Source organism: Ochotona curzoniae, unplaced genomic scaffold (assembly GCF_017591425.1).
Source record: "Ochotona curzoniae isolate NIBS_2020 unplaced genomic scaffold, NIBS_Ocur_1.0 scaffold_3208, whole genome shotgun sequence".
Classification (NCBI taxonomy): domain Eukaryota; kingdom Metazoa; phylum Chordata; class Mammalia; order Lagomorpha; family Ochotonidae; genus Ochotona; species Ochotona curzoniae.
This window is the reverse complement of record NW_024467106.1, coordinates 10916897-10943682: the sequence shown is the minus strand read 5'-3', so window position 1 is coordinate 10943682 and position 26786 is coordinate 10916897. Positions and strand designations below refer to the sequence as shown.

Sequence of the window (26786 nt, the reverse complement as noted above, 5' to 3'; positions counted from 1 at the left end):
CCACAGTTACTGTCTGACAAACTACACTGCACGCAGGACAACCTGCCAGGAGCCACTACACAAGCCAGGAGGAGGAGGGAGGCTCTACGGAATTCATTCTGGTGCCAGGACTCTCCCTGCGCCTTCAAATCCCCAAGAAAACTACTAGGAAAACAGTTATTCATTAACAAACACCACTAGGACAGCTCAACACTTGGAATGTAGCCATCTTATGAAACCAACTCTTTCTATACTCTTTTTAGCAACTGCCCACAAATATTAGTGGGTGGTTTTTTTGGGTAGAATTTGAAGTGAATTAAATTCCATGTATGGCTTCCACTTCATATTAAATCAGGTATTTTCATGTTATTGCAGAATTACACATAATGACCACTCAAAATGACTGCACTGAATTCCACTGAACTGAGTCCTGGCCAATTACCTAACCCTCTCCCTCCGGAGCACTCTGGGCTGAGTGCCCCAGTGCCCACCCACGGAATGCCCTCCTCCCTGCAGGCTCTCAGCCTCACCACCCTTTGGGCAGGCCCCCTGGTGGCCCCCAGCCTCACCTGCACTGGTGGGATGCTTTACACAAGATTGTTACAACAAGGCAGAAGTAACTAATAAGATATAATTTCCCTTGTTGTCCATTTGTCACATTTAGCACTCGGTGTGGCAACAAGCTCCTTTCTTGTGGAACTTCTCCTGCCACTGGGCTGTGTTCCTAGGATAAAACTCCCCAAAATAGATTACGGGGCTCCAGAGTAATTTCTTTTTTATGAATATCAAAATCTCTTTCCAAATGGCCTTCAAAAAAGATTGTAAAAATTTACACTGCCCAGCTCGCCATCCGGCCAGGCTTCTGGAGGGTACGGCCAGGACAGGCAGAGGTGTGGGACCTCAGAGGGTCCACTCCAGGAAACAGGAGGCCCTCCTGCCACACACATGAACACAGCCGAGCCAGCCCCACCGGCCAGAAGCCATATTCCACTTCCACCTCTCTCAGCCACACTGACAAACTTTTTCCCAATTCGTAAACTGGTCCCACACCATAGGACCTGCTATTTGTTCTAAGCAATTAAAACTCAAAATCTCTAACATTCAGAAATCTCATTTTCAGGAATTTACTTTAAAAAAAAGCATGTAACTGTAGAAAGATACATGCACAAAATTATTCATTGCAGCTTTAAGATTTATTTTTATTGGAAACACTAATTTACACAGAGAAGAAGAGACAAAGATTTTCCGTCTGCTGGTTCACTCTCCAAGTGGCCACAACGGCTGGAGCTGAGCCGATCTGAAGCCTGGAGCCAGGAGCTTCCTCCAGATCTCCCAAACAGATGCAGGGTCCCAAGGCTTTGGGTCATCCTCTATTGCCTTCCCAGACCAACAAGCAAGGACCAGAATGGGAAGCAGAGCAGCTGGAACGCAGACCGGTGTCTACATGGGATCCCGGCACAAGCAAGGTGAGGATTTAGCCACTAGGCCATCATGCTGGGCCCATTAGCTTTGTTTCCTGAATACAGATTTCAAAGACACTTTGAGAGGTAAGAGGGAGAAATAGACAGAGATCTCCTACCTGCTGGTTCACTCCCCAAATGGCCACATCAGTCAAAGTTGGACCAGGCTGAATCCAGGAGCCAAAAACTCCATTCCAGTCTCCCGGGCAGGTGGCAGAGGCCCAACCACTTGGGCCATCATCCATCGCTTTCCCAGGATCATTAGCAAGGAGTCTGCTGGGAGCTGGAGCAACAGCACTGAAGCCGGCACCTATCTGGGATGCCACAATGCCAGTCACCCGCTTTCTTAACAACGAGAAACTGGAAGCAACATACAGTGTCCCACAGTGAGAGATTATGGAAAAGAGGGTTCACTGAATACTGACCTCCTTCAGTGTTAAAGAGGAGAAGTGGGACCAGCAGTGTGGCAAAACGGCCTAAGCCACCACCTACAATGCTGGCAGCCCAGACTGGAGCACTAGGTTCAAGTCCAAGTACTTGTGTCCCTTCCACTAGATGGAGATCTAGGCATCTGGCTTAGGCCTAGCCAAGCCCACCTGTCACAACCATGCAATTCAACAGATGGAGGATATCCTTTCTGACTCTCCTCCTCTGCTGCGCTACCTTTAAAAATAAATGTTTAAAAAAAATAGGAGAGGGCCCAGCGGTGTGGCCTAGCGGCTAAAGTCCTTGCCTTGAACCCACTGTGATCCCATATGGCCACCGGTTCTAATCCCAGCAGCTCTACTTCCCATCCAGCTCTCTGCATGTGGCCTGGGAAAGCAGTCGAGGATGGCCCAAAGCTTTGGGACCTTGCACCCATGTGGGAGACCTGGAAGAAGTTCCTGGATCCTGGCTTCAGATTGGCATAGCATCGGCTGTTGCGCTCACTTGGGGAGTGAGTCATCGGACAGATCTTCCTCTCTGTCTCTCCTCCTCTCTGTATATCTGACTTTCCAATAAATAAATAAATCTTAATAAATAAATAAAATAGGAGAAAAAGGGCTTAACATAGTCGCCTAGTGGCTAAAGTCCTCACCTTGAATGTGTCAGGATCTCATATGGGTGCCAGTTCTGATCCCAGCAGCCATGCTTTCCATCCAGCTCCCTGTCTGTGGCCCAGGAGAGCAAGCAGTCAAGGACAGGCCAAAGCCTTGGGACCCTGCACCCATATGGGAGACCTGGAGCAAGTTCCTGGCTCCTGGCTTTGGATCGGCACAGCTCTGGCCATTGCAGTCACTTGGAGAGTGAATCATTGGATGGAAGATCTTTCTCTCTGTCTTTCCTCCTTTCTATATATCTGACTTTGCGATAAAAATTAGAAAAATAAATCTTTTTTTTCTTTTTTTTTTTTTATTGGAAAGGCAGATATACAGAGAGGAGGAGAGACAGAGAGGAAGATCTTCCATCCGTGGATTCACTCCCCAAGTGAGCGCAACGGGCCGACACTATGCCGATCCGAAGCCAGGAGCCTCTTCCGGGTCTCCCACGCGGGTGCAGGGTCCCAAAGCCTTGGGCCATCCTTGACTGCCTTCCCAGGCCACAGGCAGGGAGCTGGAAGGGAAGCGGGGCTGCCGGGATTAGAACTGGCACCCACATGGGATCTCGGGCGTGCAAGGCGAGGACCTTTAACCACTTGCGCCACCGTGCCGGGCCCAGAAAAATAAATCTTAAAAAAAAAAAAAAAAAAAAAAACAGGAGAAGGAAAGCCATCTAGGCACTCCCTGTCACATCAGAACAAAACCCTCCACACCCTGATCAGAACAGATACCTGGGTCTGAGGACAGGGTGTCTTCATGCACGGATCCCCAACTTCAGTCACTGCATGCACGTGGTAAGCTATCCCCAGGCCTGCCTGGGTTCCAGGGACTGCTCCCTCCGGGGTGAGTACACTGAGGTGGGAAGTTTCCATAACTGGGCAGGCCTGGGACCCACCCACCGCCCTCATTGAGCAAGGGATGGGATTGGGGAGGGGTGTGACCTTGGGCCTGGGGGTTTAAACTTCCTGCAGCCTGCGGGCTAGGGTGGGTCTGAGGACAGGGCCTGAGGACAGGGCATCTTCATGCACAGATCCCCACCATGTGCACATGGTGAGCTATCCTCAGGCCAGTGCGCCATTTAGCGCCAGGCTGTGCCTGCTGGCCAGCCGGCAGGGAACTCTGGGGTTTCAGTTCTTGGAATCGCTGCTTAGGTAGCTCCAGGGTGAACCCACTGTGCTTCTGGGATGTGAATCAATCCCATAGATTCCCAATGACAGTAACTCTACCTTTGATGAACTTGTAATCACTTAACATTGCTAAACACTGAACACCAGTCCATGCAAAACCTAAGGCTCAGGGCTTGTCCAGCAGGATCATATCCTATTACCTGACATGATGATGGATCAGGAGAAGAGTCACATTAAGCAGGGCCATGACATTAACTAGCACTAGAACCATACCCGGGGGTAGATTCTGTGGGACCACACCCTGTGAAAATTCTAGCCCCACTGGTTAGCTCAAGAAGTTGGGTGGTGATGAACTAAGCTAGGTGAGATCAAGGAGCCTGCCATCAATCACTGGTAAAGGAACTGACAACAGTCTGGACTGGTCAAGGCAGCAGCACCCAAATGTGCATCCTGAATAGGGTGTGGAGTGGGCCAAGTTGCAACGCTCACCAGCTCATACAAGGCCAAATGGAAGGCCAGACTTCACCGGGCACTGGCCTAAAACCCAATGGCATGTATAAGAACTGGGTCTGGGAGTGGATCAAGTAAAGGAATTTGGGAAACTCCCCTGGCAAATCATAGTTCCCACTGGTGAACATGTGGTCCAGACCTAGAGGTCGGACAAGCTGGGCAAAGTAGCTCCAACAGCTGGCTAATGTGTAAATTGGTAATGGAAAAGGGTGGACTGGGCAGGACTGAGCAAACCTTAGCCCACAAGCAAAACTAGAAACCAGGATGGAGCACAGGTCATGCCAAGCTAGGCTCTTGTACCTACTGGTCTGCGGGAGCCAGGAACACTAAGCTACAGTGTCTAAGGCAGAGGTCAGGACAGGTGAGGAGCTAAGCCAAGCTGAGTCAGAGCAACCACTGGCATGTGCGTGATCTATGACTGGGAACAGGCCCGGTTGGGGAGCTAAGGGGACACACTAACTGGGTTGAGGTTCCCACCAAGAGGCGTGTGGGCTGGAATGGGAACTGCGTTCTGATCAGAAAACAGTTGTAGTCTCCCTTGGCACAAGTGTGGACTGGGACTGGACACACCAAGCCGGGCCTGACTCCAACACTGGTGTCCTGGAGGACCAGGGTAGATGTGGGCGGAATAGGCTAGGTTTCAACCCCTACTGAGCCATGTGTGAGCCGTATGTGGGTATGGACGAGCCGTGGCTGGGCTGAAACATCCAACAGCAAGAACCAGCTTGGGTTAAAGGCCAGTCAGGAAAAGCCACTGTTCCTGCTAGGATAGTACGTGAACTGAGTAGGGCTGGCTCATGGACCCCCTGGTATGCGCAAAATCTGACACTGGGAGAGGTTCTGATGGAGAAGCCTGGGCAACTCCTCTGACAGGACACAGACCGGCATGTAAGCGCAAGAAGCAGGGAAGGAAACAGCCCAGAACAGGCCATGGAAAGTTTCCCACTGGCATACATTTGGGTCGGGGGCAGACAAGGCTGAATCAGTTCACATTATCCACTGGCAAAACCAAGCACCAGAACAGAGTGTGGGACGAGCCAGGTTCAGTCGTGACAAAAACCAGTGCACAATACAGAATGCCAAGGTGAGGTTGCCTATACCAGATGTGACCACAGCAGCCAACCATCATGCGTGAGAACCAGGAAGGGAGGGGTCAGAGCCAGCAGGGGGAATATGAAGGGAGGTACCCTTGCTGGACAGCTACTCCCACTGGTGAGCCTGAGCTGGGATGGGGACAGACCAGACTAAGCAGGGCTACAATACCAGTAAGCCTCATGTGGACTAGATCAAGGAAAAGCCAGGCTGGGCTGATTGTTCCTACTAGTTCAAACAAAATTAAGAGTGGGTGAGAGTTGTTTGGGCTTAGCCGCAGTATCAGCTGCCAGGAGCTGGCACTGGGGGCTAATTCTGTTAAATCAAACCACAGACCCACCTGAAGAGTGCATAATCCAGGAGTGGAAGATGCCTGGGAGGGAAATAGTGGGCTCCACCCTCTTGGGTTACCACTCCCATGGGAGGGCACAAAAACTAGGACAGGGGCTGGGGTGACTAGACAGTGAGGCACCCAATAATATCTGTGAGGGCTGGATAGTTGAGCTGGTTAGATGGAAATAAGCTTTAATACACACTGACATGTACGGGAGCCAAATGGAATGTGGGACACACTGGACTAGTCTGCTACACATACTGGCAAACCAGGGTAGGGGGTGGGCCTGGTGGGGGTTATTGCGGGTTGCTCTGACTAGGCTGCAGCTCCCACTGGTTTATGTGAAGGCCGAGTGTGTGCTGGGCAGAACCAGGCTGGACTGCAACACCCACTGGTTCCAGTGGAAGACAGGGATGGAAACAGAACCAACCCAGCAGCTGCAACCACCAGCTGATCAGGGCCCTGTACTTGCTAGTACATACAAGAATCTAATCTGGAAACACCTCAGACAGTTTCTTTGGGCATCTCCCCGAGCAAAATGCCAGACTCAGAACCCTAACCAAGAAAAGACACAAGACAGAACAGGGCAATCAACCACCTCAGCTATATGTTGACAGCGAAATACAGGGCAAACAGAGACTCTATGATGGACAATGTCAATCAGTGGATTCTTCAATGACCTCATCGTGCTTGGAGTGGCGAGACTGGCAGTGATTCATAACTGGTGAACTATCAAAACCACTTGAGCAAGACCCTCAGAGTGTGCCCCACATCCGGAACCCGGGGTGGGTGGGAAACTAGGTGGGGTTTCTCCCTCAATATCTCCCTTTACCTCAGATACATGAAGGAAACAATAGGGAAATAATAGTCTAATCAACTTTCCTATAGCGCTTGAACCTTTTTACCCTATTTAACTATGTAAAGAATGTCAAAAATATAATAAACAAAGTGAATGGGAAACAAAAAAATAAAAATAAATAAAAGATGAATTGCACACACACAAAAGAAGAACAGATACCTGCGCCTACCCTGGACGTGTCCCACCCGACCCCACTCTGGGTCTTCTGCCAAAGGAGGCCTGGGAAGCTCCACGCATGACATCATCATCTAAAAACCAACAAGCGAGTCTGGCTTGCAAACAGCAGGCCACACAGGTGACAACGTCCTCGGTTAATGGAGACATGAAACGTGGTCCTCCTGTGCAGAGTTCCAGGAAAGCACAGGGCTTTCATGCGTGAGCACGGGCCCAGCAGAGGAAGGTCACAAAAGACTTTCACTCCAGAAGATCTGAGTTCAAAGCCTGTGTAGGTTCCCACGCCTGGAAGCTGATGGGTCAGCAAGAGTCAGAAGGGGCTGGAGGTGGTGATCTGGGAACTCCCTCCTCTGACACTCCAATTTGCTCCATGCTCTCAGCTGATTTTTTTTCCTTCTGCCTAGACCACCAAAACAGCCTGGGCCTCCCAGACCCTGCCCACCAGCCTTGCTGCCCTGGATTCCCTCTCCCGACTGCAGCCAGCCTGGGAGATTTGAGGAAGCACAACACGGGAACATTTCCCCCATCAGATTCAAATCCATCACTGGTTCCCTTTCCTCCTGGGGACAAAAAAACAAGCAAAGCAGGAGTATTTATGAACCTGTAGGATCTGACCCCTGCTGACTTCAGCAGCCTGGTCCACCCAGATCCCGTTCCAGCTGAAAGGAACATAAAGCTCCCTGACCTCAGCACGTGCTGTCATGCTTCTCTCCACGTCATGTATGTGAGCCCCTGACCCAGCAGGCTTTCCAGGCTGTCCACCCAGCCAATCCTGTCCCTGGCGATCCAACCTGGGCTACCCCTCCTCCAGGAGGGCCTTCCTGAACCCTGCTGTCACGCTCAGAGCCCCACCAGGGCCCCCCACAGCATGCTGTGCGTCCCTCATCTCTGCACTCTTCCTATTCATCTTTCAAATTAAGTTGTGGGACCCTCGACAGGCAGACTCATCTGCGCATAATCCGGTGGGACAGCCTGGCACAGGGGCACGTGTTCTGAAGCATTCGTGGAATGGGTGGAACTGTGAGCAAAGCGCGCCGTGTCTTGTAAGCCCCGAGCTAAATTCAAGCCCTGATGCTCGGTCATCCAAGGACACAACAGGAGGGACTGAGCTTCCCCTTCAAGTCAAGAGGTTTCTGGCCCTCAATATGCACACTGCCTCTAAAATCAGCTTCAGAATTCCAGAGCACGTCCTGTCAACATCCCACGGCCACTTCAGACCCCACTGCACAGACATCACCTCATAGCTTGGGCCAAATAAAAAATTTCAGTGACTTGTAAAGACCTAAAATGGAGACACTGGGAACAGGGTGGCCATTTCAATTTCAGTTCCAAATTTGCTCTTGAAAATGCTATAATAAAAAATATGAATGCCATAAAAACCTCACAGCAGCTGAAGGACCACAGTCATAAAGAAAAAAATAAAAACCCTAAAACATATTGGCAGAGGCTTTCTCTCACCTTCAAGAAAAACAGGATTGAGGACATCAAGAACACATGTGAGCAAGGGCAATCGGAATCACATGGAGAAATTGAAACCGTAACACTAACAAGGACCTCAACAGGATGCACTCTGAGCAGGGCACACGGCTTCCCAGGATCTTCCTATGCAGCTCTTCCTATGCAGTAGAAGCAGTTACTACTATCACGTCCAAAATAAAGGCCAGAAAGTACAGGGGAGTCCAATGAGTGGTCCTGGGGTAGCCAGGCTGCAAGACTCAGAGGCAGCCCGCCCGCCTGTTCCCTTCTGCACATGGGAGGAGGCAAGGCCTCAGTGTCCCTGTCTGCCGGCTCGCCCTGCATGGAACACAGCAGGGAGGATTCCTGTCTAGGAGTCCTTCCGAGTAGGCACACACTAGAATGTGATACCAAAATTCGAACATTCCTTTCAATTTTCTCATCTAGAAATAAAATTTATAACTCTGCCCTTCAAAAATGAAGTAACTCTATCTCACAGTGCTGCTCCAATATTAAAATCATGTACATAAAGCACTTAACACTTCAAATGCCCAGCTTGGACCAGGAGTGCAATAAACAGTAGCTATTATTACTCTTACGATAAAACAGGAACAACCATTTAATAGCAGAGCGTATTTTAATTATACACGATATGGAATAATCAAATCTCATTCGTTCACAGCCCCAGACCCCACAGCACAGATCGAGTTGTTCAGCTGGAATTACAACAACTCAAAGCTCAGAAATTACTTGTTTCCATTAGAGATCTGACAAGTCATTTCTTCAATTGGTCACTGGTGGCTTGCAGATAACTATTAGCCATAATGAGTGTTCTAAATTAAATCCAGAGACAGCCCCACTCGGCTCCGTGGAGACAGCTGGGGAGCCAGCGAGGGGACTGCGGCACGTCCTTCTCTCGCGTCCTCCATCCTCCCAGAGAACTACCTTCCGTGTCCTGCACGGTGCAGATTTCATTTGGTTACAAATGAAGGAGGGTCTAACACTTCTCATGATAAATGAGAACACTGCACAGGTTGCTTGTTAAGGAGAACTGAAATTGGGAAAATAACACTGTTTTCCAGGTACTTGACACCACATGCCCTCCACTGAACAAATGAGACAAACCGTGCTGGGAGACTCTTAGCATGGAAAACACATCTCTCTGTGAATACGCCATTCCAAGACAAATATGCACAGTACTGGGCACAGGCAACTCACACTTTCACTCAACACCAATAGAGATTAAGCCTGCACTACATAAGGGGGAGGGGGCACAACGCAGGGCAAAGAACAGTGACTCTGGAATCAATAAAAACCTGGACTCCAATCCCATCTCGGCCCCTCCTTACTACATATCCAGACAGGAGCCCCGTCTAGCCTCAACACTCCTACCTATAGAATGGGGACAGTGCAGAACCACTCGAGAGCTGTAGCAAGGAATACACAGGGATGATCAAAAACGCGCCTTCCATTATTATAAGGCCTTCACAAGCGTTAGCTGCCCTCATCTGCACGTGAACCTAACCTTCCCGACAGCAGAAATACACCAAACACCCCACAGCTGAGTGTTGTAGTGCTGGCAGGACTCACCACTGGCCCCTGAGCGAATGGGCTGCTCACTGTGGGCATGTGTAACCGTGTCACAGCGTGTGCCCACACACAGGGCACTCCCCCTGCTGCTGGCATCATTCAACTGCAACACTTTTCAAGCAGCCCAGCTCTCTCTCCAGGGCCTGGCTGGACAGTCACCGAGAACTTCCACTTACGTTTTCAAAGTCCTTCATGTTCCGCGCTCTGGTGGGAGACACTTTCTCCTCAGGCATGTTCGGGAGCACTGCAGAAAGGCCAAAAAGACACAGGAAAACGTCACGGCGTGCAAACCCCAACACACCCCATCGAGACTAGGCCCAGAGAGCAAAAGCCCTGAGCAGCTTCCCCAGACAGCCTGCTGACACTTTCTGCCGGCTGACTTAGGGCTGGCTCTGAGACCAGGAGAAGCGCTAAAGCATCGTGGTCCAAACACACACAACACGCTGTGTGTCTAGAATGATCGCAGAAAGCACATCGGGCGGTTGGCAGCAGACCGTGCTCATGTGGGCCACCTCCATTTATAAAGTCCTCGTGCTAAGGAGGTATCTCCTTCCTAGGTCACTAATGAAAACAAAGCTTGCCTAATCCACAGCAGACCCTGGGCAAGCTTATCCTTAGAATACCAGACGATAATTATCTGAGGTTTCACAGGCCATACAAGGGTCTAAAATCTGTCACAGAATCTCAACTCCCCTGTTATAGCAAAAAAACAGCTCTGGACAATCCAGACACCAAGTAGCTGTGTGCCAGTAAAAGCTCACCCCCAAAAGTAGGTCTAAGCGGGCAGGAAACTACTGGCTCCTGTTTCTGAGACAGAGCCTCCAGTACGAAAATCTCTCTCCATGGTCCAAGACAGTGGTTCAATAGCTAAATCCTCACCTTGCACGTGCCAGGATCACCTGTGGGCGCTGGTTCGTGTCCCTGCTGCTCCACTTCCCTTCCAGCTCCCTGTTTGTGGCCTAAGAAAGTAGTAGAGGATGGCCCAAAGCCTTGGGACCCTGCACCCACTTGGGAGACCCAGAAGAAGCACCTGGCTTCGGATCAGCTCAGCTCCAGTCACTGTTGCCTTTTGGGGAGTGAGCCAGCAGACATAAGATCTTTCTTCTCTATATAAAGTTGCCTTTCCAATAAAAATAAATAAATCTTTTAAAAAGAAAAAAAAATCTCTCTCCACAGTCTCCTTCATTCAACAAACACTTAACTGCACACCCTCACTGCACTGAACACCAGGCTGTTTGGAGAGAAATCATTGGGAAGAAGATGGTGATCTGCACCCAAGAGCTTCCCAGGTCCCCTGGGTGAAGGCGCTGAGTGCTTCGGTGGACACGGGAGCTATTCACAGGCCAGGAACACCTGGGTTTGTGTCTAACCTTGGAACACCAAGTGGCAGATCAGAACCCCTGGTGCTATCTCTCCCTTGAGTCTCCCTCTGGTTAAAAATAATCGAAGAGAGCATCCCTGCCCTCAACACTATCTTTTCTTCTTGCTTTCCTTGAGTTGAAAATAACGGACAAAGCATACCCAGACTCTGTGTTAATGTCTTCTCCTTTTTTCAGTTTTGCTAACATAAGAAAAATTATTCTAAGAATTGCTAGCTTCACATAAGGATTAATGAAAGCTTCTGTGTGACACCTAGGTTCTTTGGGGGTATAAAAGTCTTTGTATTCTCAAAGTGCATCATCCAGAAGTGCAGGTGATGGCCACAGTGCAGATTAATACAATCATTTCCCCATTAAGCATCATCTTGTGTGTTCAATTAATCCTGACACCTGGGTGAGACAGCACACTCGGTCACCGTGCCATGTGGAGACTGGGCACTTGGTAGGTACGGAGTGAACAAACGAATTCAATTCGTTCTTCTATGCAAAGCACTAGAAGCCCCCTTTCTGCCTGGCACCTTTCAACACAGGACCACATCAAGAGACAAACAAATGAAGCCTCCATTCCAAAGGGAGAACACAGCCGGCCAGCAGATCAGTACCTGCCACCTTAACAGGAGGTAAGTGCTATGGATCAGAACAGGGCACTGCAGGAGTGTGTGAAGGATGGCAAGACGAGCAGGCCAGGTCTCACTGAGAAGGTGCCATCTGGGAGACTGTGGCCTGGGGGAAGCAGTCTGCACAGGAGGTCGGAGGAACGGCCCCTCAGCTCAGTGAGCAGCAAGGGAGTTGTGATGTCCTGGGGGCCAGACTATGCATAGTCCTGCAGGTTCTGGAAGGGCCTGAGGAAGCCGCTGGCAGTATCAGTGTCCCACCGAGCTCTGCACAGGCTCCCTGCTGAGAATACACAGAAGCGGCTTTGAAGAGAAACAAGGCCAGCAGCTAGGAGAAAACTGCAGAATCCAGGCCAGGGAGTGTGCAGGTTGGGCCAGGGGGGTAGGAACGCAAAGCATCTGACTCTGGAAATCTGAAAAGGAGCCAGCAGGAATAAATGAAAAGAGGCAAAATATAGCAAGTTCAGAAAAGGAAGCTCACCTAGGCTGGCCTGGGGTGAACCAGAAAGCTGGTGAGCTGTGAGCTGGTTGGCTAGAGACAGCAGGCAGGCAGCAGGCAGAGGAGAGACACAGAGGGGAAGAAAAACAGCAGGCAGAGGAGAGACACAGAGGGAAAGAAAAACAGCCCAGGCAGAGGCAGAGTGGCAGCGGACACGTGTTCAGCAGGAAAGAGACTCGGGGGTGCACAGGGAGGACTGGGAGGAGCCCCCGCACACACTCGTGGCACAGGGACTTCCGTACACTGGCCAGGCTCAGCCACCAGCATCTGGGATGCTCATCCCCACCCTGCTGCTACCCGGGTCAAGAGCAGTTTCTGGAGAGACATGTGGTGGACCCCTATCCTTCACACCAGGGATCTTCTGTACCCATCCTCTCACAGTAGCTTATAAGTCCTGGTTCAAGGTTCAAGTCTAGGGCTTAGCCCAGAGTCTGGTGTGGAACAGGGGCATACTACCACACTACCACATCACTGCTGCTAATTCCCTGCAGGGCAGGAATGGCAAAAACCAGGCTTGTTGGATGGCATGCTTAAAGTTCAACGGATTCCAAAGGAGAGGAACCTCTTAAGATGGCAGCCTCTATGTTACGGTATTCTCCAGAAACAACCCTACTCTTAACAACTTCTTCCAGGTGGGCATCTGGCACGGTGATGAACGCACTGCCTGTGACACCTGCATCCACGCTAGAGTGCCTGGGCTACAGTACCAGCTCCACTTCCACTTGAAGCTTCTTGTTAACGCACACCTGGGAGGCAGGCTGCCTTAGGTACCTGGGTATCTGCCACTCCTCAATTGAGTTTTCTGCTCCTGGCTTCAGCCTGGGCCCGCCCAAGTCAATGAAGACATCCGAGGAGTCAAACAGCCAATAGAAACATATCCGCACTCTCTCTCTCTCTCTCTCTCTCTCTCTCGTTCTCTCTCTCCTGTGTGTGCATGCACTATCGTTTTCTCTTCCTTTCACAAAAATAAAATTTGTCAAAAAATAAAAACTTCATTTTGCACGTTAAATCATCATTTTAGAGAAAAGAGAAAAGCAGGTCAGAAAAATCACAGATGCTTCAGCCAGGCCCGCTGTTAGCATACTCCTACACACATTTAGGATGGCATTTTCTTTCTTCAGAAAACAAACTTACAAAGAATGTTTAGCAAGACCCAAACTGCAGTTTCCTCATTAACCCCGCTCCAACACCATACACACCCTTACTGACTCAGCGCCATCGTCTGTGGTCAAGCCAGCTGTTTTGTCCTCAAAGGGCAAGCCTGGGTAGGAATGCTGGGGCTGAGTTAACACACGGAATCCGGGAAGCCACCAGGAAGGCCTGGCACACTGCAGGCCACCCAGCAGCCCCCTGGGCCGCAGCCACTCTGCAGTGCAGCCCACCAGAAGCCATGTGTCATACTGATCAGCAGCTCAATCTCGAGCCGCCATGTGTCACTTTGTTCAGCAAGAACAGCCTGAATCCCCACAGGCGTGGTGGCAAGAAGACACCCCCCGGGGGAGGCCAAGACATCAAGTTTACTAGTCCTGTGTTTATGAAAAGAGGTAGAGAGCAAGTCAACAGAGACCTTCCTGAAACACTGACCCCCAAGTGTGTGCCAGGCCAGGGTGAGCTCTGGGCGCAACAGAGCCCAACCCCAAGCCTCAAGGTCTTCGGGATCCTGTCTACTCTTGTACCCCTACCCCCTCTTTTTTTTCTTTGTGGAAAGTAGAGTGACAGAGAGAGATCTTCTATCTACTGGTTTACTTGCCCAATAGCCCAGAACCCCACACAAGTCTTCCGGCTGGTTCCAGGAACCCAAGCACTTGCTGCCTTTCAGTTACTCAAGTGGGAAGCCCCTTAGGAAACGGAGGCAGGAATCAATTCCATACACTCTAATGTGGGATACCAGTGACTCAAGCAGTAACTTAACCCACTGCCCCACAATGCCTGCCTTACTCCCGTAGCCTTGCGCAGGAGGCTCCGGCTGCATGTACTTACCGCCATTTCCCAAGCTGGTCTCCAGGTTATCTGGTAAAGTGGGAAGAAGGCCACTAGGAGAGAACACACAGGGGAAGAGATGAGCCAGCATTTGAACACCAGAGCCTGGCAGACTGCACGTGATGGCCAGCAGGCCACGGCCAAGGGGGACACAGAGCTGAGACACAAAGCAGAGGGCAAGAGCCCATGCTTTGGCGCTGCTCTGGCTTTAGAATGAGGTCCAGCTGAATAACCTTCAGCAAGGTCACTCCTTCACTTTGTTACCAAATGTCCTGCATGTCAAGTAGTCGCTAGGGGCAGAGGCACCGTGCCAAGTACAAGCTACTTAGATTTCAAAGCCCCACTTTCTTAGTGTGTTACACGCAGACACCACATTTTCCTATAAAAACCAGATTAACATACAGAAACCTTGAGCATATAGTAAGTGTTCAAGAAATGGCACCGATTTTTTTTTTTTTTATCATTACTGATATCACCAACATGCCTATCCCAAACCAAAGCCAAGCTTCTGGGAATCAGGCATCAATTTGTCTAAGATGTCACACAAAAATACAGAATGTACCAATCCAAAGAAGTTACCCTGGATCAGTTATATGCATTGGTTTAGCAAGAATCTGGAGACTTTGAGTGAAATCTATACAACATGACAAAAGACATAGTGTGACATACACAACCCAACCCTGCCCTGGTGCCTTTCCAGGCCTCACTCCCTTCAGCTGCAGAAACAGCAGCTACTTCATACAGCAACTGACAAACAAAGCACCAGGTACCCAGCAAGATGCCTGGCATATGGCGAGTACTCCACAAATGGGAGCAACAGGTTCCCGTCATCTTAAAACACAGTGTTTCATAATTGATCAAGCATTGGCCATCACTACCTCAACCCGATTCCCTGAGGGCCATGCACTTTTCAAATGAAAGCCCCGGGGTGCAGACAACGTCAGGGACGTCACCAGAAGCACCTGGCACTGACATGGAGGGCTGGGTACAGAATCCAGACCTTTGGCGTCTGCCCTACATGCCACCTCCCTGCCCCACACTGCACACCAGGGACAGGTAAAGGCTCAGTTGGTCTGCCTCCATTTCCAAAGGCATTCTGCTCCCAGGACAGTTTTGCTCATCTTGAAACTTCAGAGTTAGAACAATGCTTCAAGATGAGAACCAAGCAAAAACTTGGAGATATCCATAAAATTCCAACATCAGAAAAATGATTCTATAAAACATGACCTTTATAAACATAACTAAAAACATTTAAATAGAATACATCATCAGGACAGCGAGTGACCCTCCAGCTAAGACCCCAGCTGGGGCACATGCACCCCACGTTCAGGTACCTGGGTTTCAACACGACCCTACTGCTAAGTGTGGTTTCCTGCTGAGGCACACCCTGAGAGGCAGCAGGCAACGGCTAACATAACTGGGTACCAGCACCCATGTGAAAGAAAGACCTGGATGAAGTTATCAGCTTCAAATGGGTCAGCCCCAGCCTCTGTGGGCAACCAGTAAATAAGAGTTTCAGTGCCTTCATATTTTTTTTGTTTGTTTTGTTAAGATTCACTTATTTTTATTGGAAAGGCAGATGAAATTTACAGAGATCTTCCATTTGCTGGGTTCATTTCCCAAGTGGCCACAATGGCCAGAGCTGATCCTATCCGAAGCCAGGAGCCAGGAATTTCCTCCAGGTTTCCCACATGGATGCAGGGTCCCAAGGCTTTGGGTCGTCCTTGACTGCTTTCCCAAGCCACAAGCAGGGAGCAGGATGGGAAGTGGAGCTGCCAGAACACAAACCAATGCCCATATGGGATCCTAGCACTTGCAAGGCAAGAATTTAGCCATTGAGTCATTGCACTGGGCCCACAAATAAGTTTTAGAGTACATTTCGTTTTTTAAATATTACGTTCTCAGGCTGGCGCATAGCCTAGCGGCTAAAGTACTCGTCTTGAACGAACCAGGATCCCATATGGGCGCCAGTTCTAATCCGGCAGCCCCACTTCCCATCCAGCTCCCTGCTTGTGGCCTGGGAAAGCAATCGAGGACGGCCCAAAGCCTTGGGACCCTGCACCCATATGGGAGACGCAGAAGAAGTTCCAGGCCTTTGACTTCGGATCGGCGCAGCTCTGGCCATTGCAGTACTTGCAGAGTGAATCATTAGATAGAAGCTCTTCCTCTCTGTCTCTCCTCCTCTCTGTGTATCTGACTTTCCAACTTAAAATAAATCTTAACAATTGAGGGGTAGAACAGTTTTAGGAAAGGTAAGCAGAGAAATCTTCAATACCATAGTGAGGAGTAACTACTCTTTGTGCCCTACCTAGTAAAGTATATGGGAGTCCAAGCTGACTGTTTCCTGTCTGTTCTAAGCTTTCCTTATTGGTCTCTGTCTATCTGATTTAATTTTGGGGGGGATGGGGCTCCAGAGCGACCCTGATGGTTATTGCAGAGAGGGTGGGGGGCCAAAGTTGGAACTAAGTAAGGACCAGAGAAAGCTCCTCTCCCGAGTCCTGAAAGAAGTTTACTGTTCTGTTTCTGAGGACCGCTCAGGGCTCCTGGCTGTTCTGATGACATTAGACTCTGTGAGGAAGAATCTGGGCTTCTTCCATTCCATGTGGGAGATCCGATAGCTAGTGGATGACCTCAGAGTTCTTGGCCTACGAAGGCACTCCAATCCCCCGTGGTCTCCTTGGCTGTTGGGATATAGTCCTTGGTGCCCATACTAATCATCCTTGGCAAGGATCCGGGAGTCTCCAGGGCATGTTTGAGTTATAAGCTTGTTTGGACTAGCCTAAAGTTCGCAAAGTTCAGTAGAAATCACACTTGAACACTATAAACTGCTAAATATAAAAATGAAAATAGACACGAGACAGCTGAACAGTGCCCTAGAACTATTTTAAGGTGTATAGCAGCCAGCTGTGTATAAACTAAAATTGAAATTGTCAATGAAGTAGTCACAGGATGTGGTTAAGAACTTGCACTTTCTAACATATTGGTCACTCAACACCATGTCAATTAACTTCATGATGTTGTCAATTATTGTTGAAGTTGTGTAGTGGCTTTTCATTAGAGGGGATGATATTCCACCAGCTCTACTTTCAGACCAGGAATGGTCTCCCAAAGAAACTGCTGAATTTATTTGGACAATAAGATGCTGGACTTTCTACATGGTCCATGCCCACAATGAAGGAATCAGGACTGGATATGAACTGTACTACTGTAACAATATGGAGGAATTCAATATGGGATTAGGGCTTTTTGGAGGTGTTGGGGGAATCCCAGAGCCTATGAAACTGTCATTAAATGAAATTTTTAAAAAATCTTTAAAAAGTATACATCTTTACAAAAAATAGTAATATGTTCTCAATTTTTTTAAATACATATACATACACTAAAGGCATGTCAGGTCCATTTTGGACTAGGTGAGCTATAAATATACAACAAAAGAATATAGTGAAATATTAAAAATCATAATCTGTAGGGAAATGAGAGGTGTTTTCCGCCTCTGTGATTTTCTATGATTTTCAAGGTCCTCCAACACACAGCTAAATGTTAGGACAAGGTTTAATCTCTAGGGTGAACTCCAAAATCAAAAACAAGCACAACACGACCTCTTGCAGATAGTGGCCCAGGGGACCAAGTTCAGGCACGAGTGATGGGCGAATCCTCGCCCACAGGCTGGCCTTACATTCTCAACTGGCGTTCTCTCCACCAGAGCCACTAACTTACTCACCCTGGCTAAACGGCACCTCAAGAGCTCAGGTCAAGGGCAGCACCCTTCTGAAACCCACCCTTCAGGCCAAGCTCAAGCTGTGGGTCTCGGATAACTTCAAAAGGCAAACACTGAAGTTAGAAACTGCCATACGACAGCCAAACTCTCAGTGTTGATTCTGCAGTGTAGAACTTCCTGCCCGGTTCCTGTCAAAATTTCACTTGTACTTTTATCTGACTGCTTTTAAGATGGTAGGAATGTGTGCCGTCCGTACTCTCCAGGCGGTTCCAACCACATTTCCGGTCCCACTGCTCTAGCCTATTCTGATCATCTACACTCACCCTTGAATTAAAGTCAGGAACTTGAGGGATGGCATTGCAGTGTGGCCGGTTAAGCTACCACCTACAATGCCAGCATCCCATACAGGTGTTGGTTCAAGTGTCCACTGCTTCCCTATCAATCCTGCTCTCTGCTAAAGTGGCTGGGAAAGCACCAGAAGACGGTACAAGTGCATGGAGACCCAGCAGATGCTCCTGGCATCAGGCTGGCCCAGCCCTGGCTGCTGCGGACAGAACCAGCAAGTGGACGATGACTCTCTGCCTCTCCTTTTCTTTTTCTGTAACTCTGCCTTTCAAATAATAAACAATCTTTGTAAAAATCAGTAAGATCGGACCCTCATAGAGATCTACTAGAAATAAAAATGCAACCAAAAAAGAGGACTCAGCTAGGATTTTAGCATGAAGGATGCGAGGGGCTCAAAATCACCAAGGGAAAATGGCTGAGCCGGGAACGAAGCCCGGGTTCCCAGTGATCCACCCTTGTTCTTGTGTGTTGGGCTCCTACACAGAAGCAGCATATAGGAACAGGCCAGTCTTGCCAACCCCAAGGCAAAGCATGATCCTAAGGAACGCACCCCACGGCCGGCACCCACACTGCAGCCAACACCATGCTCCAGACGGGGCAGGCAGTCTTCTGGAGGAGGTGTTTGTTGGTTTTTGTTTTGTTTAATATACATAAATAAAATAATGAAACAGAGATCCAGTGGGAAAAAAAAGCAGAAACCCTAAGATGGCCTGGTTAGAAACCCTATGCCCAGAACCTCCTGCACCCCATTTTCACTTGAGAACCAAGTGAACCAGGGTAGAAGGTTCCAGCAGCCAGCGCAGTGCACAGCTACTGCAGGTGCTCTTGGCCGACTATGAGGGAACGTTGCAATAATCACAGAAAACAGGGATGAGGAGCAGGTGTTTGGTACAGCGGGTAAGTTCCTGCTCAGGATCCCCTTATCCCAGCATCCCCTTTCAGGGTCTCTGTTTAGCTACAAGACCCGAGCTTGAGCAGTTAACACTAACCATCACCAAATATCACTCACAGGCACATACTGAGGCTGCAACGGGGTCACTCCTGGTAGGGCTGGATCAAGGTGCCCACCAGTGAGAGTTGGAACAGTGAATGGGTACTATGTGAATCAGGACTGGAGGCAGAATTTGTGGGGGAGTGTGGGTTCTCACTCCTGTGGAACAACAATCTCTGTTGGCACACCCAAGAGCTGTGGCTGGGAACAGGCCTGGTTGGGGAGCTAAGGGGATGCCCCAGCTGGGTTGGGGTTCCCACTGGTGAGCATGAGTGCCAGAATGGGGTAATGTAGACCGTCTCCCTCGGCACTGGGTATGGACTGAATCTGGGGAGCATCAGACTGGGCTAGACTCCAGCACCCACTGGTACGCATGAGAGCCAACATGGGTGTAGAACAGGCTGGGCTGTCTCGGCTCCCGCTGAGCCACGTAAAAACTAAGTCAGGGCTTGGACCGGGTAGATTGGGCTGTACCACCCAACAGTGAGAACTGGAATGGGTGTGGGCTGGTAGGGTGAGGCCACTGTTCCTGCCAGGACAAGAGGCAGACCAAGTCTACCTAGGCCAAAGACCCACCACCGGTGTGTGCAACGTCTGCCCTTGGGAGGAGACCTGATAGAGGAGCTTGGGAAACTCATTTGTCAGTCCTTGCAGATGAGTGCAAGAACCAAGGCAAGGACAATCCAGACCAGCAAGGTAACAATAGCCACCAGTACATACATGGGTCAGGTCCGTGGCCTGGCTAGACTGGGCCAGTTCATAACATCCCCTAGCAGATCTGAGAATCAGGACAAATGCAGGAGGGCTGGGTCAAGTCACAACACCAGCCAGATCACATCAGGGCCAGGACTGGGTGCTGGCTGGGCCTGGCTGGGCTGCAGCACCCACAGCATGAGCTGGAACTGGGGACAGGCTGGTGCGAGCCAGGTTGCAGAAACCTGCTGGTGGATGCCAAGGTGAGGCAAGCCATGCCAGTCTGGAGGAAGCGGGTGCCAGGTCTGTGAGCACCAGGGGTCGGGGATCCAACAGAGTTCAGGTCACCTAGCCCTGGTCCTTGGCCACCTACACGGTGGGGCCCAGGTTTGTAAGCCCAGGGGGTGGGGTGCCCGGTGGGGCCCTAGTTACTTGGCCCACCTACATGGTAGGTGCTGGACCCATAAGCCTGTTTAGGGTCCTTGGCCTATCTGAAAGAACTGGTCCTCCTCAATGGAAAAGATGGAGTAGTGGACAGAGCCACATGGAGGCTAAAGCAGCCCACTAAGCCCTGCAGGGGGCATCTGTACCATCCCAGAGAAAGGAGAGCAAAATAAATTGGACAGCTACCCCAGCAAAATGATAACAGAAATTTCTGGGCAAATGGAGACTCTGAAGTTGACTATGTCAGCCAACGGACATGGAAAGGGTTTCTTCATCGTTGGATCGGTGAGATCAACAACATTTCAGAACCACTGAAAGCACCTGGGCAGAACCCTTGGCATGTGAGCCACACTGGGACCCTGGGCTGATATCAGAAGGCCATTTTCCATCCCTGGGTACCGGAGAGGTTGGAGCCTGGGTACGGTTTCCTCCCTTATCATTCCCCCACCCCAAAATAAGAAGAAGAAACAGAAAATTTGGAAACAATGGTCACATCCACTTTTCCCTAATCCTTGATCCATCCCCCTCTGACCTACTACGTTATCATCTAAAATTAAAAGTAGATTAAAGGGCCCAGCAGCGTGGCCTAGCGGCTAAAGTCCTCACCTTGAACGAACCAGGATCCCATATGGGCACCGGCTCTAGTCCCAGCAGCTCCACTTCCCATCCAGCTCCCTGCTTGTAGCCTGGGAGAGCAGTTGAGGACAGGCCAAAGCCTTGGGACCCTGCACCCATGTGGGATACCCAGAAGAAGTTCCTGGATCCTGGCTTCGGATGGGCATAGCATCGGCCATTGCGCTCACTTAGGGAGTGAATCATCGGACAGAAGATCTTCCTCTCTGTCTTTCTCTCTGTATATCTGCCTTTCCAATAAAAATGAAATAAGTCTTTAAAAAAAGAAAACTACAAAAGAAGAGTGAGGAGATGTGAGGAGGAAGGGAACACTATTATTTTAATTGTCTCTGAATTATACTGAATAAGTTAAAAATTTAAAAATAAAAAGTAAGTTCATGTTAGGGCAAAAAATTTGGAAATCCAGAAAGTTTTTCCATAACTCGAGAACTTTCACAAGTGCCCTCTTAACTCTCGATAGAGCTGTTACTTTAACAAAGCGCACATTTCTAAAGTTAACACACAGTGCCAGACTGTGTCCCAGAGCGAACACCTCAGCTGACATCACGTCCATGCACTTTCCCACAGTGAGCACGCCACTGCTAAATACAGAGCTGGTATTTACATGGTGGTCATTTGTTCCAACAGACACAGAACAAAACAGATTCACACATCCAATAGTTACTCAGCCTCTCCCCACCACGAGACAGTGCTGGGCCTTAAAGTTACAGTGGAGAGTGAAACAGACACGCTTCCTGTCCTCACTGAGCCGGCACCTGCACTTCTGAACGCTCAACTCCCCAGGCCACCAACACCCCGGAGCGCAGGATCCACAGTCCAGCCTCCTCCTGCCCTCGGCTCTTCACCAGACATTTCCCTCCGACATCTTCCCCCAAGACCTCCTTCTCCAAGACATTCATGAGGACTCTGCCCGCAGCAGTATAAACTGGCTATAAAGAAAACATTTCTGTTTGGTCCCCTCCTGGCCAGGCAGCAAGTGCCTGAGGGTCATGTGTTGGAGGGCCCTGTGGATGGATAAGCCTGGGCCCAGGCCTCAGGAAGCCTAGAGCTGCAAGAAGGCACACTCTGGAGCATGGTAACAAAGGAATGAATCCGGGGTTGTGGGCACAGAAATCTATCCAGGAAGCGGCACACTGTGGCAGAAGTGTAACAAAACTAGCAGGCAGTTAGCAACCCCCAACATCCAGGCCCCGGGGATATTCAACTTCACTTGACCCATGCTGCCATCCAATAAAATTGGTAATGCCATAACAGAGACTGAAGCTCTGATGGCTCAGGTGCCTTCCCAGAGCCACACCTTGCACCTGAACACAATGCTTGGGGTGCCTGGAGTCCTGGCTCCACTTTCCATTCAGCTCCCTGCTAATAAGCACCCGGGAGGCAGCTGGTACTGGCTCACCTGGGGCCCAGAGTGGAGAGCAATCTGACCCGCACAGATTCCCAGCTCATGCCTTTGGCCTGACCCAGTCCCAGCTGCTGTAAGTATTTGGGAAGTGAAGCAGAGAAATGCTGTAAGCATTTGGGAAGTGAAGCCCCCTCTCAGCCCCTCCTGCCCCCTCTCAGCCCCTCCTGCCCCCTCTCAGCCCCTCCTGCCTCCAAACTGATAAAAAGCAAAACAACTACTACCTGGCTGAGACAGGAGCCACAGCTGGTCATCCCGACTCCACACCCAGTTTGCTAGAGCATCAGGGAGGAGCCAACAAAGGGCCTGGCCTTGGGCGTGGCCCTTCGGGCCAAAATCTCACAGGGCACCAACAGAGGACAAGGCCTAGAGAAGATGACACACACTGACCCAATTCAGCAAAAGTAAGGACAACTGGGCTCCCATTTAGAATGTGAAACCAGTCCTGGACGCAACCACACTGAAGAGCGCTCAGACAGTAGTAGCAGATCACAACAGTTTCGCTTTAGGAGTTTTTTCTTCCACTGCAATCACCCAGGGGAGACTTAGACACCCCCCACCACCACCACCAATCTCTCTCTCAGGACATTTCTGCCATTCTTTAAGGGACAGCTCAAGAGCCAGGAGCTATGTAAAATCCTCCAGGAATCCAACAACTCAACACTGGCTTAGAGGGCCTGGAACAGTAGCTTAGTGGTTAAAATCCTCATATCACATGCCCAGAATCCCATATAGGCTCTGGTTCGCCTCCTGGCTGCTCCACTTCCCTGCTTGTGGGCCTGGGAAAGCAGTGAGAACTGTCCAAAGCCTTGGGTCCCTGCACCCACAAGGGAGACTCGGAAGAAGCTCCTGGCTCCTGGCTTCAGATCGGCTCAGCTCCAGCTCTTGCAGCTCTGTGGGGAGTGAACCAGTGGATGGAAGATCTTCCTCTCCGTCTCTCCTTCGCTCTGTAAATCTGACTTTCCAATAAAAAATAAATAAATCCTAAAAAAAAAAAAAAAAGAAACAACTCTGATTCACAGAACCAATGGGAAGGCGGGACAAGGTACGGAGGCACAGGCTGTGCAGCAAGTAAACCTGGACTTACAGCATGCTTCAACTACACTCATACCCTGGACCACTCACTGCCCCTCCGGGGGCCTCAGAGCTCCAGGCTATGACCAGGGCCCAAGGGCAGCACCTCAGAGAATCACGCTCCACTCAGTGACTTAATAAACAGTCCCTGAGCCCTCCTTATGTGCCAGATGGCAGGCGAGAAGCTAAGGTGACCAAGAACAAAATGCAGTCCCTGTTCTCAAACGGGTCACAGTCTTACCTAGAAGAAAGCGAAGTTAAAGCCAACAAACAGCTACGGTGTCCAGCAGAGGAGCCAGCGGCCACGTCGGCCACTGCGGCGACTGAAACGGCCAACGGAGACACACTCAGAGTGTAGAACTCACACTGGACTTCAAACACTTAGCAGACAAACAGAAAATGTAAGCCATCTCATCAGTAATTTTGTCCACTGAACGCAAATTAGAATGAAAATACAGGTAGAGTATTCCTTACCCAATATGCCTGGGACAAGAAGAGATGTGGCTTTTCTTTGGATTTTGAACTATCTGCACATTCACGAGATAGCTCAGGGATGAGACCCAAGTCTAACCTATAACCCATATATGCTTAACTCACATCGCCACAATGTCACACAATATTGTGAAGCACTGCACCTGTCCGGTGACCTGTCACACAAAGCCACATGCAGAATTTTCCTCTTGTGTCAACAAGACAGCGCTCGGAAAATTTCACGTTTGGGAGCATTTACATTTTTGGATTTTCAGATTTGAGATGCTCAACTTCCACACAGAAATACTTGTTTAAACAAAACATTCATTCCACCTATCTCGTTTTACTTTTTAAAATATGGCTTCTAGAAATGTTTCACCACATGTAGAGCCTGCACTGTATTTCCATTGGACGGCACTAGTCAACAAAATTCAGTGAGGCCATCGAGGACTGGGGTCAGGGCAATGACAGATGTGGGCGGCCTGGACAGGAGAAGGCCCAGGTGGGGGCACGGAACGTCATCAAGCATGCTGACACCTGGCAGGCATCAGTGAGGCTGAGGGAAATCAGGAGGGGAACACGGGCAGACCGAGCAGCGGGGGCAATCATAAAAAACGACAAGGCAGGCCTGATGCTGTGGCACAGTGGGCAAAGCTGCAAGCTGTCGTGCCCGCATCCCATATGGGCGCAGCAATGCCAGCTGATTCAGCTCCCTGCTAAAGCACGTGGGAGAGCAGCCAAGGGTAGACCAAGTCCTTGGGCCCCTGCATTCATGTGGGGGACCAGGAAGAAGCTCCCAGCTCCTGGCCTCGGACCAGCTCAGCTCCAGCCGTTTGAGAGGTGAACCAACAAAGGGAAGATTTCTCTCTCTGTCTCTCTGAACCCCAATATCTCAAACAAATAAGTAAATCTCTAAAATAAAAAGATGATAGAAAATAAAGGAAGATGAAAAAAATAGAAAGCAAAGGGCAAGACCAAGGATGACAGAGACTCGAGGTCAGGGGACAAGATTAGGGAATACCGAGCAAGGAGGCTGGAGAGGCAGGCGGTCGACCAGAAGAATTTCCTAAGTTACAGTGAAGAACTTCACCCTAACGATGGGGAGAGGCCAGGGAGGATGCTGGCTGTCGGGCTACCAGGAAGGAAGGAAAGCACAGTGCTCACTGCTCTGCTGAGTAAACTCATGTTAATCCCACGCCAATCATAGGCTTCATACCAATTCATTTTATAGAAAACTGAGCAAAGACGATGCGTGACTTCCCAAGGTCAGACTAAGATTCAAAGTCAGCTAGGTCTGGGTCCCAAACCAAGGACTAGGTCAACCAGGACCGCAACGAGAACGGCACCAGCTCAGAAAACAGTCCACAGCACTCGACAGCGGCCAACTGAGGTAGAGTTTTCAAGCTGCAGGATGCAAAACTGCACGAGGCATGAAGGAAGCCAGGAGACAGCAGCGACACATGCAGAGAAAAGGACATGAGCTTGCACAGGGTCTGATGAGCTAGGAGCTGCCAGGGGCCTCGCCTGTGCCTGACACACACAGCAGTTCAACACACAGCGGAACCAGGCTCCAGGTCTGCCCAGGATGAGCCCTGCCGAGTCCTACGCTGGTGCTCAGGCTAAGTGTTGACTGAACCCAGTTCACCCCGAAAAGCGTTCAGTTTTGCACACTAAACAACACAGCCTGTCGCTAGGAGAGCTGGGCAAGCAACGTGGATTCAGTCAGGGTCCTCCTCCTCTTCCTCCCACCCCACTCTCCCTCCAGGAACCTGAGACGACCACAGAGATCCAGAATGGAGCAGTCCAGAACTCAACCAGAGTCCCGAGCCAAGTGAAGCCTGCCTGAGGACTCCCACAGCCTCCGGAGCGACGATCTATTGAAAGGCCACGCTCGCTCACTATTCTTCAACTCCCATCACCACTGATGAGGGTAACGACACCAACCACACAAAATCATGGTTTTCAGCACTGATTATACACCAGGCAGTAAGGACGCATGCCCAGTGTTGGCAAGATGCTAAGTCGGATTAAGTCCCGTGGCCAAAGTCACAATGCTGGCTAGTTTACAATTCTGGATTTGAATCCAGTTCCAACTCCAACTAAAGCTTCCACCCTGGGGGCCATTCTGGGACCCCATACTTCAAGTCTGGATGGCCACATCACCTCCCCCACGGTGAAAACAAACTCCTCGTCCAAAACGCACCCAGAGTGGCAGACTCCAAGCCCCTTAATCCGGCCTTCACCTCCTCCTCCACCCATGTGGAGGCGAGTGTAGGGGACCCCTCCCCACCAGCTAGCCAGTGGCCCATGCCCCAGCCCCAGCCCCATGCTCAAGAACTCACCCCCGCACACTTGCCCGTGACCAAACTCCAAAACCCTCAATAGCAACCCCCAGACCCCGGTTACGACTGGGCTCAGTGGGCAACCTGGGCGCTGAGCGCGAAGCCCCCCGCCGGGCCGCACCTGCAACCGCTGAGCGTCCCGGGGAGAGTGACGTCCTCCTCCAACACCGAGTCCATGCCGGACACGGAGGCGACGGTGTCGTTGGTGTCTGTGGGGGCGGCGCCACCGCTGGCCCCGCTGTCGCGACCCGCCCGGCTCCCCCGGTCCCCGCCTCCTCCAACCCAGCTCTTGTTCGGATTCCGGCGGCGCCGCTGGAATTCAAACCACAGCGGCCGCCATCTTTCCCGCCGCTTCTTCCTGCGGAAGCAAGGCGGAGTCGCGGAGCCGAGCGCCGTGAAGCCGACCAGCGCAGTCCGAAGTTGGGGCAGGGAAGCGGAGATGTGTGCCATATTAAGTAAGGGCAGGACGCCGGCGCCCAGGCTCAGAAAACTAATGAAAGAGAGCTAGCTGCCATTTTTTATGAGGGCACTCCCGTAGGTGC

At 50.4% G+C, this 26786-nt stretch overlaps 1 protein-coding gene across 1 annotated transcript in view; it reads right to left on the bottom strand.

Moving 5' to 3' along the window:
* The window catches only part of CDK5RAP2 (CDK5 regulatory subunit associated protein 2), a 173868-nt gene extending 147371 nt beyond the window's left edge, over positions 1–26497 (bottom strand). Inside the window, exons 1-3 of the mRNA XM_040963828.1 lie at positions 26366–26497; positions 14132–14184; positions 9836–9903 (exon numbers count right to left, since the gene is read on the bottom strand). Coding sequence (XP_040819762.1) covers positions 9836–9903; positions 14132–14184; positions 26366–26421 — 177 coding nt within the window. The 5' untranslated portion in view covers positions 26422–26497. The remainder of the gene's footprint in view (positions 1–9835; positions 9904–14131; positions 14185–26365) is intronic.
* Positions 26498–26786: the final 289 nt, after the last annotated feature.